Source organism: Macaca fascicularis, chromosome 10 (assembly GCF_037993035.2).
Source record: "Macaca fascicularis isolate 582-1 chromosome 10, T2T-MFA8v1.1".
NCBI lineage: Eukaryota > Metazoa > Chordata > Mammalia > Primates > Cercopithecidae > Macaca > Macaca fascicularis.
This window is the reverse complement of record NC_088384.1, coordinates 28384916-28403856: the sequence shown is the minus strand read 5'-3', so window position 1 is coordinate 28403856 and position 18941 is coordinate 28384916. Positions and strand designations below refer to the sequence as shown.

General features: G+C 50.5%; 1 protein-coding gene across 31 annotated transcripts in view; it reads right to left on the bottom strand.

The window, feature by feature from the left end:
* CABIN1 (calcineurin binding protein 1) overlaps positions 1-18941 on the bottom strand; it is a 163912-nt gene that overhangs the window by 65359 nt on the left and 79612 nt on the right. For 25 of the 31 annotated variants that reach the window (XR_012418944.1, XM_005595386.4, XM_074004199.1 and 22 more), the window contains 2 exons: positions 18504-18682; positions 2338-2520 (listed from right to left, as the gene is read on the bottom strand). Coding sequence is in view for 30 of the 31 variants with exons in the window: in XM_005595386.4 (XP_005595443.3) it covers positions 2338-2520; positions 18504-18682 (362 nt within the window). In the remaining variant the exon portion in view is untranslated. The remainder of the gene's footprint in view (positions 1-2337; positions 2521-18503; positions 18683-18941) is intronic. The other 6 variants (XM_005595389.5, XM_074004195.1, XM_074004202.1 and 3 more) reach the window with 1 other exon arrangement.

Below are 18941 nucleotides of genomic sequence, written 5' to 3'. Positions count from 1 at the left end.
CGGTCAAGGCCAGAGTGGAGAAAGGCAGCTTCTGGAGAATTAAAGGAAGGAGGCTGGTCCTTGGGCAGTGTGACAGCTTGTGTCTGCTAGACATGGTGGGAGGGAGCGCATCTCAGTGCCAGGCAGGATGTGGCTGTCAGATCTGTTTCTGCTTTCCCTTGGTACCCAGTGCGTGGTACAGATCTAGAACTGTTGTGCCCCGCTGCTTGATAACAAATACAAAACGTATGAGCGAGGGCCTGTACCCCATAACATTAATGACGGAGGAAGCAGCAGGCTGGTGATAGGACTCTCCATGAGGGCGTGCTGGGAAGGCAAGGGATGTGGAGCACACTGGGGCCTGCACCGAACACTGCCTAGGCACTGCTGTCCTGGCTTTCTGCAGAGAGGCCAAAGGCTGCTCAAGCACTGCAGACTGTGATGGCCAGGCTACTACCCAATGGCAGTCCAGGGGAGTGCGTGTTAGAGACCACCACTCACCAAGACCAGGCCTGGAGGAGTGCTCTGCTCCCAGAACTGCGTGCTGGCAGTGGGCATGAGAAGCATTCCCTGCCATACCTGCTCTCCCAGCAGGAAGTTGATCAACTTCACCACCATGGTTACCAAGAAAAGATGGACTTAGAGAGGAGGAACATGGCCATGGAAGCAAGAGGTTTCATTTCATGCTTATCAGCTATTGTGGTGACCTTTGGTCCTACCCTAACCTTCTTCACCAATGGCCAACCCCACAAACTGTCTGCTTAAGCCACTGGCTCTAATGGAAGGAGGGAAGAGGCAGGACGCTCTTCATGAGTCTAGAAGGGCCTGTATAGGCTGTGCCAGACCAAAGCCAACTCACTCTCTGCTTCGTTCCCCCAACAACCATGTCCCCTTCCTCATGTAAGTGGGAGAGAAGTTCATGATGACACAATAGCATCCACAGCAGTCACGGCTTGACAGGCCACAGAGCACACATGGTGGTCTTACTTGTCTAATAAGTTTAAAAATCTTATTTTTAAGACCAGAAATGCTGTATTAGAGTGTTAAGAGTGTAAGTTACCTTTTTCCTTCCCATTTCAAACTTCCTACAGTGTGTTTATGTCAGTTACAGAATGTCAACGCTGGCTGGCGACAGCATAGTGACTGCCTGGTGAGAGAGTGGGGTGGTGGCCTCATCTCTCTATGAGCACCAGATACAAGTAAATCCACATGGTAAGTCCTCCATTCTGTGCCCTCTTATCTAGTGTCTCTACCAGGTGTCCCCTAATGCGGATACTTCCAACCTACTGGGGACGTGGTCTCATGCCCTTTTAAGTCCAGCCAGGGGAGGCTGGCAGGGAGCAGAGAGCTGGGAGAGATCTTCCTTAGTGTAAACGGCTCTGGCTCCACTGCCACACCTATGTGTGAGCTCCCATCCAGGGCTTGCTCTGAGACTTGCTGGGACAAGGCCTGGGTCCCTCAGGGAGGCAGTTTATCACCAATGTTTTTCCCCATCCATCCATCCCACCTGGAGAGGCAGCATGGGGTAATGGTTAAGGGTGTAGACTGAGAGGGCAAATTCCAGACCTTCTCTGAATCTCAGATTCTTCAGCTATAAAATGGGAATAGTCATTATGCTTTTTCTCTAGGGTGCTTGGGAGAACCAAATGAATTAACACAGTGCCCAGCACAGAAAAGAGTACAGGGCTGGGTTGTTGTTATTACTGTTTGAGAAACACCTGTAAGTCCTGGCCCTGGCCAGAGTGGGAAAGCTCTCAAATCCACAGCTGACCAGCCACAGCTCAGAGTGGGGCCAGGAAAGCCCCAGCCTGCCTGTGATCTCCCAGTAAGCCCAGATGTGGGGCTCTGCCAACTGATTTCTACAAACGTGGCCTAGACCCCCCAGGAGAGCTGGGCATACCCCCAGGCTTAAATCAGGGCCCTGTGCCCCCCACCCCCAAAAAAGGGAGATTTTTCCTGAAGACCTCATATGATTCAGACTAAAAAGAAAACACATTTGTGACATTTAGGATCCAAAGACTTAAAATAACCATTAACCAAGAAAAAAAAAACAGAGCACACTGATGTCACAGACATAGCTTTCCCGGGCTGGGCTGTGAGGGTCATAACAACAAGAAGAAGCATCCCTGAGCGCATGTGGTGCTGGGCTCTGTGCGCACCCTCAGGAGCTGCCTCCCTCAACCCTCACAACCCCAGGGAGGGCACTGCGACCATTCCCATCCTACAGGGAGAAAAACGGAGGCCCAGAGAGTAAGCGACTTGCCCAGCCAAGGTCCCTGGGCCACAAAGCCTTCAGCTCTGCCCAGATTGCCACAAGACATCAAAGTGGTTCTAATTTACCGAGTTAGAGCTTCATACCTCTTTCTTCTGTGGCCCCCTGAAGGTCTTTACCCGTCCCTCCTGCTTGGGAACTGAGAACCGGCAGCCTCTTCTCTGTGTAGGCTTTCCTGGAGCCCTCCAGTAAGCTGGTGGGCTCATTAAAGAAGTCCTGCGTCGAGCTGGAGTCTGAGAGTGCTACAGCTGTGCTGTCCTGGCTTCGGTCTAAGGGGAGAAGGAGGAAGACAGGGCGAGAGCATTAACCTACACCACCTCCAACACAGGGGGCCTCCCTATGGTGAGTCTCCCTGCCAGTGGCCTGCGGACTGCCTTGCAGGAGATGGCCTGAACACAGCCATTCAACACTGCTGGGCCCAACCCATCCCAGAGGCCACGGAGAGACTCACCAAAGGCACCAATCTCCATGGTCAGCCCTCCTGGTGTTCCCCCAAACAGTGGTATTCTGGTAAATATTTAACAACTGGCTCTCAGGGAAAAAGAAAGCCCTGATTAATAGCACTTACTGATTTCTGGAGTGTAAATATTCCCACCATGGCAATTTTCAAGTTACCAACGTGCTGCTGTCAAATGTGGAGTTAGGAAGAGATGCACAGTAGCCATTATTATGTAGTTTTTCTACCATATAAATATAACAGAAATAAATGAAGTGGGAAAAAATTCAGGAAACATTTTTAACCTGTTAGTAAAAGCCAGGTGTGATCTGGAAGAACTCTAGGAGCCACAGAGTTCTGTGGATCTCTGGGAGCCACAGATGTAAAAGGAGTTTGTACTCAGTCACTAGCTGCTGTCTTCAGACCTTCACGGGTGCTCATGAGAAAGAATAGGGGAGGGGCAAGGAGGGAAGTTGAGGAAACCTTCCTGGGAGTAGTGCAGACCTGGAGGGGAGGAGTGAGTGGTTGCTGCTATGGAAAAGGTACAAAGCCTGCCTGGAGGAACCGAAGCCTTCAGGCATGGAGGCAGGGGAGGAAACCTTGTTGCCTCCAGGGTACAGGTGAAGACCCACTGCAGCTGGGGAAGGGAAAAGGAAAAACCTTCTATTCTAAGGGAGGGGCAGGAAATCATCTAGAGTCCAAACATTAGAGGTCTCCCACCACTGAAGGAGGGGCAGAATCACGGAGAAAGCACCACCCCTGAGATGCAGGGACACAGAGTCCACCTAAGTCTGAGGCTGGGACCAAGACAACAGAGAACTACCCCATGTCCCCAACCCTAGGCTGGCATGCACTGAGTAACAAGCAAGGCAGTCTACTGCAGGGAGGAGGCAAGAGCATGGAGGAGTACCCTCCCTGATGTACACACAAAGGCCTAAGGCTGAAGGCGGAACTGGAATGTGGGGAAAAACCTTGTGGCAAACAAGCTCCCCTACTAAGCACAAGGTAACATGAGAGGAATTTGAGCTTGGGAGGTCGAGGCTGCAGTGAGCTATGATTGCACCACTGGGGCACAGAACCATAGTAACAACAAAACCCAAGCCAGCTCAATTTCTGACTAGCCTAACTCAACTTTCCTTACTAAAAGCCTAGAAACAAAAGATGGAAGCCTATTCCAAGCATACATATTACTTATTTCAGTCTCTTCTGTCCTATACATGATATCTGTTATTCAATGTAAAAATTACAAGACGCATACAGAAAGAAACAAAAAAGTAAATCGTCAAGAGACAAATCAATCAGCAGAGCCAGACTCACAGATAACCCAGATATTGGAACTACATGTCAGGGAATTTAAAATAACTAAGATTAATATGATTCATAAATATGATTAGTATGTCAAAGGCTGTACTGGAAAAGCTGAACAACATGCACGAACAGACATGAAATTTCAGCAGTGAGATTAAAAAAAGCAAGAGTCAAATGCAAAGGCTAGAGATAAAAAATACAGTAACAGAGATGAAGAGTGCCTTTCCCAGACACTGCAGCCAACCTGACACAGCTGAGGAGGAAAAGGAAATCAAAACTTGAAAACAGGTCACTAGAAATACCGACAATCTCCAACTTACAATGGTTCAACTTAAAATTTTTTTGACTTGGGCCGGGCGCGGTGGCTCAAGCCTGTAATCCCAGCACTTTGGGAGGCCGAGACGGGTGGATCACAAGGTCAGGAGATCGAGACCATCCTGGCTAACACAGTGAAACCCCGTCTCTACTAAAAAATACAAAAAACTAGCCGGGCGAGCTGGCGGGCGTCTGTGGTCCCAGCTACTCGGGAGGCTGAGGCAGGAGAATGGCGTGAACCCGGGAGGGGGAGCTTGCAGTGAGCTGAGATCAGGCCACTGCACTCCAGCCTGGGCGACAGAGCGAGACTCCGTCTCAAAAAAAAAAAAAAAAAAAAAAAAAAAAAAAAAAAAAAAAAAAAAAATTTTGACTTTACAATGGTGCAAAAGTGATATGCATTCAGTAGAAACTACACTTCAAATTTTAAATTTTGATCTTTTCCCAAGCTAGTGATATGCAGTACAATACTATTGCATGAGATATTCAACACTTTATTATGAAATAGGCTTTGTGCTATAACAGCAGTCCCCAACCTTTTTGGCACCAGGAAGACAATTTTTGGAAGACGATTTTCCACAGACCAAGGGGGTTGGAGGGGGATAGTTTCAGGATAAAACTATTCTCTGGCATTAGATTCTTGCGAGGAGCACAAAACCTAGATCCCTCCACATGTGCAGTTCACAATAGGGTTCATGCTCCTATGAGAATCTATGGAACGCCTGCCACTGATCGGACAGGAGCCAGGGTTCAGGTGGTAGTGCTCACCTGCCTGCTGCTCACCTCCTGCTGTGCGGCCCAGTTCCTAAATGGCCACGGACAGGTACCAGTCTGTGACCTGGGGGTTGGGGACCTCCGTGTTACATAATTTTGCCCAACTGTAAGCTAACGCAAGTGTTCTGAGCATGTTGTGGTGAGGGTGGGCTAAACTATGATGTTGGTAGGTCAGGTATATTAAATGCATTTCTGACTTAATTTCAACTTATGTTCGTTTTATCAGGAAATAACCCCATTGTAAGTTGAGGAGCATCTGTAATCCAAACCCAGAGAATAACAGTGGGCAAGAGGAATCAGAATAGAGCATCCAAATGATCCAACACGCTAACTGGAGTCACAAAAAGAGATGAGAGAGAAACAGGACAGTAGAAATATTTAAAGACATAATAACTAAGAATTTTCCAAAAATAATAAAAGACATCAAATCACCAAGATTCTCAAGAAACACCAAGCAAGGGAAAACACCCCCACAATTACAAAAAAAAAAAAAAAAAAAAAAGAATCACACCTAGGTGGGCCATTTTGAAACTGCTGAAACCCAAAGATACAAAATGTTGAAGGCAGTCAGAGAAAGATACATCAGATACAGAAAGACAAAGTTAAGAATTACAGCAGACTTCTCATTAGAAATCACACATATCTGACAACATCTTTAAAGTGCTGAAGGAATAAAATAGTCAACTCAGGATTCTATACTCAGTGAAAATACCTCTAAAAATTTCAGGGAAAAAAAAGGTTGGTTTGTTTGTTTTTTCCAGGCAAACAAAAACTGAGGGGATTCATTACCAGCAGATCTGAGTTACAAGAAATGTTAAAGGTAATTTTTCAGGTAGAACGAATATGAGGCCAGATAAAACTTGGATCTACATAAAGAAATTGAGTTCCCCAGAAATGGTTAAAGTTATGGTAAATATAACAGACATTCTTTTTATGTTCAATTTTTCTAAAACATTATTGTTTATTTTCTAAAGCAAAAATAGTAGCAATGTATTGTAGGCTTAGAGCATATGTAAAAGGGAAATGAATGAAAATGAGCACAAAAGATGAGTAGCTCTTCCACTGCCTAGGAAGCAGTGCAGCATCACCTGAAGGCAGACTGCGATGACTTAAAGGTGTATTTTGTTAACCCTAAGGCAACAACTACATTTAAAAAAAAAAAAAAGATACTATAATAAACCAAGAGTACAGATAAAATAGAACTTTAAAAAAATTTTTTTTTTGAGACAGGGTCTCACGTCGCCCAGGCTGGAGTGCAATCGCACGATCTCAGCTCATTGCAACCTCTACCTTCCAGGTTCAAGCAATCCTCCTGCCTCAGCCTCCTGAGTAGCTGGGACTACAGGCGTGCCCCACCACACCCAGCTAATCTTTTGTATTTTTAGTAGAGATGGGGCGGCCGGGCGTGGTGGCTCATGCCTGTAATCCCAGCACTTTGGGAGGCCAAGGCGCGTGGATCACGAGGTCAGAAGATCGATACCATCCTGGCTAACACAGTGAAACCCCATCTCTACTAAAAAAATACAAAAAATTAGCCAGGCATGGTGGTGGGTGCCTGTAGTCCCAGCTGCTCAGGAGGCTGGGCAGGAGAATGGTGTGAACCTGGGGGGCGGAGCTTGCAGTGAGCCGAGATCATGCCACTGCACTCCAGCCTGGGCGACAGAACAAGACTCCATCTCAAAAAAAAAAAAAAAAAGAGATGGGGTTTCACCATGTTGGACAGGCTGGTCTCGAACTCCTGACCTCAGGTGATCCACCTACCTCGGCCTCTCAAAGTGCTGGGATTACAGGCGTGAGCCACCACACCTGGCCAAGAACTATTAAAAAATGAAACTTTGTCTTGAACTTTATATATCTTGAGGTGAAGCTCAATAAACTAGCAACCAAGAGAGCTAAGTTCGAGTTCCTCTTGTGCCACTTACTAGCTGTGAGACCGTAAGTGAGTTAAGTCCCTTTCTCACCTAAAAACTGCAACCACATATCATCTCACAGAGGTCCATGCCACACTGGCCTCCTGGGGAACACAAGAAGAAAGGCAGACACGGTCCCCTAGGGTCCACCAACCCTTCACTCAGCTACCTTAAAAGCCTGGTATTGGTCCATGTTTTAGTGCCAATCAGCTCGGTCCTACTGGGAGGGCAGGCATGAGCTGCCTGGTCAGCAAACTTGCAACAACATATAAACTTGTTTTGGCTGGGTGGCTCATGCCTGTAGTCCCAGCACTTTGGGAGGCCAAGGAGGGAGGATTGCTTGAGCCCAGCAGTTCAAGACCAGCCTGGGCAACATAGGGAGATGCCCGTCTGTACAAAAAAAAAAAAAAAAAAAGGCAGGCGTGGCAGTTACTTGGGAGGCTGAGGTGGGAGGGTCACTTGAGCCCAGGAGGTTGAGGCTGCACTGAGCAGTGATCACACCACTGCACTCCACTCTAGCCTGGATAACAGAGCGAGACCCTGTCTCAAAAACAAAAGCAAAATATAAAGTTGTTTCAAAAAAGTTGAAAGAGTCCAAGCTGATAGAACTGAAATTCTGCTCTGTCACCTACTATCTCTGAGAGCCTCTGTAAATGCCATAATTATTTACACTTCAGTTTCCAGGCATGTAAAACTGTGATAACACAAGCATCCACTTCACAGAACTGTTATGAATAACTAGGTTAATACACATAAAGTGCTTGAATCAGTGCCTAACAAACAGTAAAGGTTCACAAAATGTCAGCTTATCAATATTATTATTTCAGAGAGCCTGGACATGTTTTATCTCTTATGCCTCAAATTTGCCATTACAGCTTTAGGTCTGAATGAACAGAGGGTTTTGTTGATGCTATATTGGAGCCAATACCTAAGCAGCACCATGTAGATGGGGGGGGGGGGGGGTAACATTGACACAACAGGCCTGTCAAAGTGGGATGGCCCGCACAAAGGATACTGAGGATCAGGTCCGTACTCCAAAGGGTGCCCTGCTGCTCTGGCCTCTTCACCCATGTCTCATCATATAACAGGATTTGGGGACAGTGACCTTGTAGGCATCCCTGCCATAGCCCTTCCTTCCTAACTGCCTTCGCCATGTCCACTGCCCAGGAACTGATGGATCACCAGTATCAGCTGGGCTGACAGAACCATGAGAAATGAGGAGTTGGGACGTGTATAAGACCCCTGAGTGGAGGAGAACGGACCTGACTGGAACCTCTTGTCTCATGCTTGTGAAAGGCTCTTCCCTGACTTACAAAGCCAGAATACAAGGCTCCATGAGCACAGAATGGCCGTTATGAGTAGGCCTGCAGCCCTCACAAAATGTCCCAAACTTGAGTCCCCAGCATGAGGGGATCAAAGAAGAGGTGGGGCAGGCCATTCGCTGTCTGTGTGTAAAGGAATGATTGGCAACTGGGAGCCTCTAGAGGCTACGCAGGGTCATTGTAGGAGCTGAAGAGTTGGGCTCCCAGACCCACATTCCCATTCCAGATCTGCCACTTAGGGGTTGGGTGATCTTGGCCAAATGATTTTGCTGCTCTAGGCCCCCACTTCATGTTTTTTACCGTGATTGCCATAGTCTTCCTACCTCTGTCCCTGACATACATGGGATCCCACAAAGGCGTGGCCTAGTGCCTAGCACACAAGTGACTGCCCTGCAGCATTCACTCTGGCCCTGACAGTGAGAACACCCATGGCTTAGACAATGCTCGTGAGGCCTCAGAGTCTCTGAAAGACAGCAGGATATGCTCCTGCAGTTGACGTCTCCCTGAAAGACAGGCTAGGGCTGGCTCTTCTCAGCCAGCCTGAGACTAGCTGAAGTCACTGCACAGCTCAGCAGCACATCCTGCGGCAAGCTCCGGGAAGCAAGCCTTGCTGGGATGATTTCACCGACTGGCAGGCTGCCCCACGAGCTCACCGGCTTGCAGGCTCTTGGGCTCTGGGCCTAAAGGAATTGCCAATTTGGTGGAATCCCAGCTGTGATCATTATGAAAACTAAGGACTGGTTTAGGCAAGTAGATATTTACTCTCAAAGTGCAAACGCCCTCTTGCTGCAATGCGAAAGAACCACGGATCCAGCCAGCAGGCAGAGAAGGTGGCCAGAACTCCTGCTCCCCTGAGGAACAACCACCAATTGAGTGGGGACTCTGCTGAGCCTCTTAAAATAACATCCACAGCGGTGGAGTAGGACAAGCACAAGCCAAGGGACCTGGCAGGGACAGAGGACTGCTGACTGTACTTTGCCAGGCCCGCCCTGAGCCTCTCAGACACAGATGGGAGAATCTGGAACTGCCAACCATCTGAAAAAACGGAGAGCAGAGACTGGTACTGGCCCTGGGGGGCATTGTAGTGATTCTAGACAAACCCTTGTCTAAGGGGTAATCAAGGTACCTAAGTGGCTCCAAGGAAGGCTCTGCTAATGGGGCTCACCACAGTCTTGGGTGTCACCTGCAGGTCATGATGCTGGGGTGGGCTGTTAGGGCAGAGCTGGAGAGGCAGGGACTATGTACACAGAGATGAGATGCCCAGCTGGGCTGTGAAGCAAGCAGGTGGGGGAGGTGCTTGCCAAGGTTCCTGCCCACTCCCAAGGGGGCAGCACCACAGGAAGGAGTCCAGGGATGTGTTATCTCTTCAAATGAGAGCCACCAAAAGGGACTCAAGGCCCAACGCCCGCTTTCTGCTCCTTTCAGATCTTGTGTGTCTGAAAGGGTTGGCACAGCCTATTTTAAATGACCCTGATTTCAAATACTAAAAGTTAACCCAAGGTTTCATACCAAGTTTCAAGCCAGTCAGACTGAAAGAACACCAAGTTTCAATTCTTTCACATCAATAGGGCAAAAGGGATAAATGAAAAAGCTCTTAAAGAATGGCTCTATCTACCTGGGCAGACAGTGCCCCAGCCCCCATTCCTCCTCTTCTGGGGAAGCAAAGTTTCTCTGGTACAGCTGACTGAAGACCTCAGAGAGGCCACAGACAGACAGAAAGACAGACAGACAGACATGAACAGTGGCATAAGTTTGCCAGGAGCATCACAGAGCATGTGAAAAGGACCCTCACCCTGCCACCAGCTGGGCTGCTGTGGATGGGACAGCCCAGGGGCTGAGTGAGTCAAGGTAGGGAGGACAATGTGTTACAGTGCTGGGAAGAAGCTCTTGGAGAACAGAACCCCTGCAGTTGGATAAGCTGGCAGGGCAGGCAGCAGGGAGGGTTGTTTGGACTGCGGTGTGTAGCCCAGAGCCACCCCAATTCCTGAAGCAGGAAGCCCCTGCTCTGGGAGGCCCCTGAAGAGGGGCAGGAGGAAAAGGAAGGATGCTACTGAGTGCTGTCGTCTCCCCACTCCCAGCAGACCCCTCTGCAAGGTCATCTCTCAGGTTACCAGACCCACAGACAAGGAAGGGCCAGTGCACCCAGGGAAGGCTTCTGGGAGAAGAGGGTCAAAGGCTTCTCTGGGGTGGGACCCCTATCCATCAGCCATGTACCTTTGGGCAAGGAACAACCCTCCCTGAGCCACCATACTCCACCTGCTTCCCGGACAGCTGAACGCAGCCTAGCACCATCATGCACCGCTCTCATGCTGCCCAAGTGAACTGGGAAGGCTTTGAGTATGTGTGGAGAGGGGATTCTGGCCTCAGAAACAGCCTACAGGCCTGGCTCCAGTCCCACCTCCTCCATGAAGTTGTCTTTGGGATCCTGTGGCCCTAGGTTCAAATGGTCTGACAGGCAACTTTGTGTGCTAATGGCCTGTGCTGAGCCCTCAGAGGACCAGCTGGGTCTGCCTATGCTCTGCAGAAAAAAGCTGCCAAGCCTGGTGGCAGAGGCATTCTGTTCTCCTGCCTCGCCTAATAGAGCAAGGCCAGATGGGAGAAGTCAGAGTCAGGCTGTTGTTCTGTGGAGGGGCTTTGTGGTGAGGAGGGGGTTCTGGGCCTCCTGGCTCTGAGGCAGAGCAAGAGACAGATGGAAAGCCTCTTTGATGTAGGAGAGCCAGACTTAGCCTAAACTTCCTATGCAGCTGGGTGGAGACAGCCTTCCAAGGAAACAGGCACCCTGGATGGAACCTCCAGGGACTGTCCACAGTGCAGGTATCTAGCCTTGAGTCTCAGGAGCTGAGAGCTGATTTCTTTAGGGAGCTGCTTGGAGGCCAACAGGAAAGAAGAATGGCACTAGCAAGCAGGCTATAGGCTGGCCTTGCTCTTTTTTCTCAGAATGTTCTTTTAAAAATCTGCCCACACAAAACCTGCTCATACTAATTAATATTTGTGGCAAGATTATAAATATTTTATTGTTACTGTTAATTACTGGAATGTTTCGTGTCTATGCATCTGGGCCACGCCAGCCTTCCCTCTGAATCCTTAGGGGGATGTGCATCTGCCAGCCAACTGCTTATTAAACCACCTCCCTCTAAGCTCCAGAACCTTCCACTTCCAGGGTGGGATTTGTAGGATCAACTGTAAAGGAATGACAGCTGGCAAAGCAGAGGAAAAGAGACCTGGCTCAGTGACAGAAAGGCTGCCTGTCCCCACTCAGTGTGAGAACAGACTCTGTGTTCTGAGTCCTCCTTGTTCAGGTCTGACTCAGCTCAGATCCCTTGGACAGTCCCAGGATTTCCAGGCCAGCCTAAAAGAGCTCTTTAGTGATAAGATGCAAGTTTCCAGTGTCTCCTTAAGTGTGCTTCCTCCATTTGCTCCAGCAGTAAGACCACAAACAGCTCACCGCCATTTGTTCCATCAGCCTGGGGCACTAAAAGCCTGAGGAAGAAGATGCATGGTTGTGCTACTGCAGCAGCTCTGACTAGTGCCCCAGAAAAGACCACAAATGTCCTGCCGACCAGGAAACAACAGGTTTCTAAGAACTGTAAACTTGGGTGGAATTAATATTTTGAGAAATGTTCTGACTAGACAAAAGTTGCCTCAGTCAATCCTGGCCAGCCACAGGGAAAGAACATGTCCACCAGAAGCAAGCCTGGCCCTGGGAAATCGGGGTGCCCACTGTCAGGCTGAGGAGACTGGATGGATGCCAAAGAAAAGTGATATCAGAAACCTGGGGGTCCCTGAGAGACAGACGGCAGGCAGCAGGTGGGCACGAGGGCATTGTGTGAGGGCCAAGCTGCACCACTTGTCCATTCTTTGCCAGTGCTCACAGGTGAGGGCCAACTGAGCACTGCCAGGCACCTTGAAGCCCTGATATGTGCAGACACTGTGGTGCTGCCCTGAGGGGGCCTGATGCTCAGAGGCCTCATCATGCATCTCTCATCCTGCCCTCTGAGCCAGGAAAGGCACTAACCAGGGAGGCCTTGGGAGGCTTTAAACATTTTCCTGACCAAAGGCAGGTGAGCCGCCTTGATACAAATGCCAGAAGCAGCAAAGCAGTTCTGTAAGGTGTGAGGCTCGCATTCCCCAGCCATCTAGTGAGCCTCCCAAGAAAGCTCTTCAAAGGATGATGGGAGGGAAAATGTGCCTGCCTTAGAGCCCAGAGAGAGAGATCCTGTGACCACATCACTCTCTCTACTGCCCACAGGAAAGAGCCCAACACTCTGAGCCCAAATGCCTTCCCAAGCTCTCTCCCCTCAAACTCTCTTTTTCATCCACCCCAGTCACCTCAGTATCCAAAAGCTGTAGGACTCTCCAACCTCCATGTCTTTGTCCCCATTGCCCTTCACCCAAAATGGGCCCGCAGGCCTCTCTAGAGACTCACCTTCTCCAGGAATTTCTCCCAACCCACCAAACCCCATAACTTGCTCCCGTGTGCCAGCTCACGGCATTCCTCCTTGGCACCAACTACTGCCCCATAATACCATGGGACATCAGATCCAACCTGGGAGGAGGAATCAAGGCACCATCATCTTGACTTTCCCCATGGCACCCTTTTCCATGCCTGGCACACAACAGATGCTTAATAAATGCCATGACCAGCTATCTCCTAAAGAGGTTTTCAAAAAGCTAAGAATGAAGAAGAGAACAAAGGAGGTGACTGGCTCTTCCCTGACAGTCTCCCCTGTCCCCTGCCCCTGTCAGGAACAAGCAAAACAAACTGAGCTCCACTTAGAGTCTCTCCCACTTTGATAAGGTCTGTTTAGGAGCAGCATTCCAACCAGAAACTGACCTCCACTTAGCCCTAGGAGGGGAGGTCACTGAGCAGAGGCCAGGCTGGGCCTGCCTTTTAGGACTGACTGCCATTCACAGCTCCCCACCCTACACAGCCTGGCCCTGGTGGGCTGAAGACACAGGACCCACCTCCATCAGAGCATCAAGGCTACTGTGCACAATTTGCATTTTTACACATTTGTCCTTGTAAAGATAATTTGGTATGTTAGAGTCTGTTGCCTTTGTTGTTTTTTTTTTAAAGCAAGAAAGAGCAAAGCAATGGAAATATAGGACTGGGCCACCTGCTGGAGGTGTAGGCAGGCGGGCAGTGGAGGAGAGGCTACCACTGCATCTGCCTCTGGCCACAACTGGGAAGATAGGCCACCAGCAGAAGCCAAGCGCATCAAACACACTCTCCAAATCACAGGGCCAGCAGACATGAAGGTGCTCCTGGTCACAGGGGTAGCAGGGAGCCGGACTGAGAGCTGAGCATGCGGGTCTGCGCTGTTCCCTGAAGCGAGCCGTGACAGGTGCAAGCAGAAAGACAAAGCCTGGAGAACAGAGTGTGGTCAGGGTTAGGGGCAGCACGGGCAATATTGGTGGAGGCAGCATGGGGTGAACAGGTGAAGATGAGCACAGACGGCACACAACACAGACGGTGACAGCATGGAGGTTGAGGATGGATGGCCACAACAGGGGCTTGGCACAGGGCACCCTGGGCTCTCCAGTAAGGCCCACACCCTACAACCTGGGGCTCAGGGTAGCCTGAGGCTCCTCACTGGCTCTCTCCATGCTGTCAGTGCGACTAGGTAGGCATCACCACCCTTGGGGGATACCAGCCTCCAAGGCTCCCACTCTTCTGACCCTGGCTGCTCCCCCTCCCCAACCCCTCAAGGGAAACACCGACACACCCCTCGGATCTTGGTTAAGCTTTGCCTTCTCGGAAAGGCCTCTTACCCCACCAGGCTCAGATTTCTCTGGGATGAACAAACCCCACCTCTCTGGTGCTGGCATCAGTTGACCCCCAGCCCTCAGCTATGTAACTGACTGATTTGCACCAACCTCCTCTACAGCAGGGACCAGTGCTGTTCTATGCACCTGGCACAGCACCAATGGAACCACCTGAATGGGCATGGCCACAGGTAGGCCAAAGACCCTACAGGAGGCTCAGCCCCAGACTTACCACAGCACAAGGCCTACGGCCTCTGGGGCCTTTTCTGACTCTGGTGTTCTGAGGTGACATGGAGCACGACAGGCAGAGAGCAAGGATTTTAGTCCAAGAGAGCCACTACTGACATATCCCAAAGCGGGGCTGAGCCAGGCCAAGTGACGAACCAAGCCATTCTGTAGTGGCCAAGCTCCCTGGGCCCTCTGCTGAAGGACAAGGGAAACACACAGATTCAGTCTCTGCCAGGCTGGCCAAGCACAGGGCCTTCCTAGTGTCAGTCTCACCTCTGGCTAAGGGTGGAGGGAGATTCAGACCCACTCTCTCGGCTATACCCTGACTATAGCAGGCACTTGTGGATGAGTGCCTACCTGCCCTCAGCTCAGGTGCCTCTTGGGGAAACAAGGGCATGACCACACCTGCAGGGCAGTTATGAAGATGGAGATATGCTACTACCCTGCAGGCACCTGCCCAGAGCCCAGCACAGAGCAAGCACATAGCATTGAGTGGTAGGGCAAAATTACACACAGGCACACACACACACATACACACACACACACATGCATACTGTACACAGGGTAGGGGTAGGTCTTGTTCAAAGATCTCCTTATGTTGTTTGAACATATGTAAAGGGCAATCACTGGGAGCCCCCTGAAGGTCACAATGTGCTCCTTGGATCACCTTGTTTTCCTGGTCAGGAAGCTTCAACACTAAGGATTTCAGCCCTGTGGGCAAATTCCAAGAGATGAATGGAAGGGAGAAGTTAGGCAGGTGGGGAGCACAACCAGCCAGAGCTGCCAGCAGCACAGCCCGGAACAAAGCTTCTCTCTGTTGTTCTCTCTCTTCCTCTCTTTCTCAGCTCGGCCAGAGGTCAGCTGTGAGTGCCCTCCTGGCTGTTCCGTGAAGGGCTGGCTTTGACACCAGGCTGTGGTAGAGTCAGAGTGACCTGAGGGGCCAATTCCCAAGGCTTTTCACCAGAGTTATGCACAGGCTGCAGGATGCTCCCCACCCTAGTGCAGGTGACACAAGGTTGCAGGTGAGGGTGGTTCAGAGAACAAATTTGGGTCCTATGAAGCAGCTATTATCAAATGTCAGACAACCCACATATACCTGGAGATATTTTTCTAAATCTTTTCTAAATCTTAAACCAAATCAGAATTGATCCTAGCTGATTTCTGGTTCTGAAGCAAAGGCATACTAATGTGGGAAGGCAGCTCCAATACAAGGTCTCCTAACCACGCCCAAGGAAAGTCCTGATGCCTGGCTCCCTCTCCCACTGCTGGCAAGTTAATTGTTCTGTGGGGGTGGGAAACTGGGATCCAGAAAGCCCCACGCCCAAGCCCACTCTGGAGCTGCTGCTTCAGAGGACACTACTTCCACCTCTTGTGAGGCCATGCCACTAGCTGGAGAGAGCTGGGGTGCAAACTGAGGGGGACTGGCCCCAGAGCTCAGGCTTTTCCTTCTATGCAGTGCTACCTAGGTCTTGCCCTAGCTCCACCAATGACTTGGAGAACTCCATCTAGGAGCTGGCTGCCATGAGTTGGCACTTTTGTTTAATACTCATGAGGAAGACATTACCTCCATTCAACAGGTGAGGAAATTAAGAAGTGAAGTCCTTTGTCCAAGGTTGCAGAGCACATATTTATTTTGGAGCTGGGACTGGAAATCAGATCCTTTGACCAGGGCCTGCTGTGTACTTGCCTCCCTGTCTGACCTCCTCATCAGACCTCCCCATGACTGCTTCTCCTCAGCTGTACCAGGGCTAGAAGCACCCATCACCTTCCTGGTAGTATGAGGGCTCAGCGGTGGCCCCTCTCCTCCCACAGTAGACCCAAGGCTGGTTTCAGGCCAAGAAGCTGAGTGGAAAGTAGGAGCTACATGTTCTCCTCCCAGGAAGGAGAAGTAGGAACAGAGGTAGGCAGTGTGGCCCCTTGAGGCCACCAGCACATCCCCTGACACCAGCAATCTGCTGCTTCTCCCTGGAGCCTGAGCCTTCCCCTAGAACTAGCATAGCTACTGAAAGGGCCACTTTAACATTCTAAGATCACAGCTATTTTAGGACCCCAAACATTTTCATGTTGCAGACACTGCTTTCTCTCAGAGGTGAGGCAACTGAGTTCTGAAAGCACTATGCAGCCAGGCCTGGGCAGAGCACACAGGTGGCTAGTGCGGGGCTGGGACTGGGCAAAGGTGGGCCATGGGATCCTGATGGCTTTGTGTCATTGACAGGAATCACTTTGAAAACATTTTTTTAAACAACTGTTCAAAATTGTGCAACCACTGAAACCATATTTGAACTTATTTGTATGGCTCTCTCTGCAAACTTCCAGAACAAAAAACTAGCATGTTGGCACCCAGGACCTGTCATGCCCAGTTGTCATGCCTGAGTGATCTGCAATGGCTCACCAACAGCTTTATGCACACACCTTTGCCAACATGTGACAGCTGGCATCATGGCCCCTTTCTGAGGCACTCCTGTCTCCCTCCTTTCCTGCTTCTAGAGGCATACTCAACTCTAATGAGCTGACATCCAAGCACAGTGGTGCATGTGGTGTGAACTCAGTGGGAGCATGCAGAGCTGCAGAGGACAGTGCTTGGGTTCCCCAGCCCAGGTGCATGTGAGCAGGGCCACATGGCATGTGGACAGCCAGGAAAGGCATTCCTCTCCTGAAAACTTTGGCATAGTGCTTCCTCCCAGGAAGCAGCTGGCAAAAACTAATTCCCCGAGCAGGGGTTTGCAGATAGTATGTTTTCTCAATATTCTCAAGAGTAAATGGTTGGGAACATGCTGATTAACTTAACTAAGAAGGGGAGAGAGGATCTTAACAGTGAAAGTCTGCAGAACTGAAGATTGGAGGAGCAGGTTGGTCAGCTCCTCCCACCTCTGCTTAACACTCTGGGGTGGGCAGGGAAGTGCCAATGCTGAGACTGGGAGTAATGACATGAACCTTCTGGGAGGTAAGAGACACAGCACACACTCAGATCCTCAGCCTCTCTCTCAACACGCATGCTGCAAATCCAAACCAAATCCAGGAGGGGACACTGCAGGTCTCCTTTCCTTTCTTGAGAACAGCAAATCCTGCCCCCAGAGAAATGGGAGCACTGGCCCCCTTGTCATCCTTCTTCAGCCTTCTTTAAACCTGCTCTCAAGCCCCACCCACTCAGTTCAGAAAGCTGGAGGTAGATGCCCATGCTATACCCAGGAACCCGAGCACTGGGCAGGGGCCTCAGCAGGGCGCTAGAGCAAAGGTGGTGGCCCCCGCCAGACCTGTACTGGGACTGAACTTCAAGGCTACCATGGTGCCCTAGAGTGTCCATTCTTACTCCAAGGAGCCACTCTATAAAGACCACCTGGCAGGAGGCAGAGCACTGGGACCAACTCTACCCACCTACTAGTGTCCCCATGCCTTTGGGAACACAGGGCAAGGCCTGTTTTCCCAAGCCTAAATGAGATGAGTGACATAGGAGTGAGGGCCCAGGTGTCTTTCAGCATTGTCACTACCTCCCAGGACTCCACTTCAGTGGTCCTCTTAAGTCACCAATTTGGCTTATCCCAGCAAGTACCTGTCACTAGCTTATCACTACAAAAATGAGAGAACATGAAGCAATCGAGCTACAGGCCAGCATGCAAGCCTCCTAATGTTAGTAAGGAATGTGGTTGAACAGTCGCCACCTGCCCCATCCCACATGGGATGGCCACACATATGGTCCCAGGTGACCCCATTAACAACTTATTTGGATTCTCAGGGGTGACATACTTAGAATTAGTCACGGCCTTCCCTCAACCGTCAGAAGGACAGAGCAGTAACAATGTACTGCTGAATAATGCAGGTGTCACTAAGCTAGCTGACTGCACCAGGAGCCACTCCAGGAGGCCACAGTCTTCTAACTTCCTTTCAAAGTAGGTATCATGTCCCCATTTTGCAGATAGGAAAAAGAAGGCTCAAAGAGGTGGGATGCCATAGCCTGGCCTGCCCCTCCCCTGGCTCCCAGGTGGGCAAGCTGGCAGGTGGCGACCCTGAGCATGTCTCGGAAGCACAAGAATCACCGTGAATCCATGAGGTTAATGAGCAGCCGCAACATTGCCCGTGTCACCCCAGACCCAGCACCCCCCCTCACCAAAACAAAGCGACAAAATGAGTCGCCCGAGCACCCTCCCCGTGATTGATGTGCCGCCCTGGGCTGGCAGTAGGGAGAACAGGGACTGTACCGTCCGGCGTTGCCTGCTGGTGGGGTTTTTTACATTTGACGTAATCGTGGTCAATCGGAGTGGCTGTGTAAGGTGGGGATGTCAGACCTGGGCCAGAGGAGGAGGGGAGGGAGGCTCCGGGGCCCGGCAGTGTCCCAGCTGAAGAGTGGGAGTCCTCGTCCACCAGGCAGGCCTTCTCCCTGTGGGAACGGAGGTTTGGAACACAGGTCAGAGTCTCCACCTCACATTGAAACAGATGTGTGCTGGTAAGGGTGAGTGTCCTTCCCAGGGCCTGCTGCTCCCATGCACCTCTGGTGGCCCCCACCCCATCTGCCTGGTGTCACAGAGCCCACAGTTGCCCCCACAGCACCCACACAGGCTCTGGCTCCTAACTGGACACTGCCTAATGTTTCTGGCAGGGCGTGACCTGCATCTCTGAATCTCAGGCCCTAGGAGGCT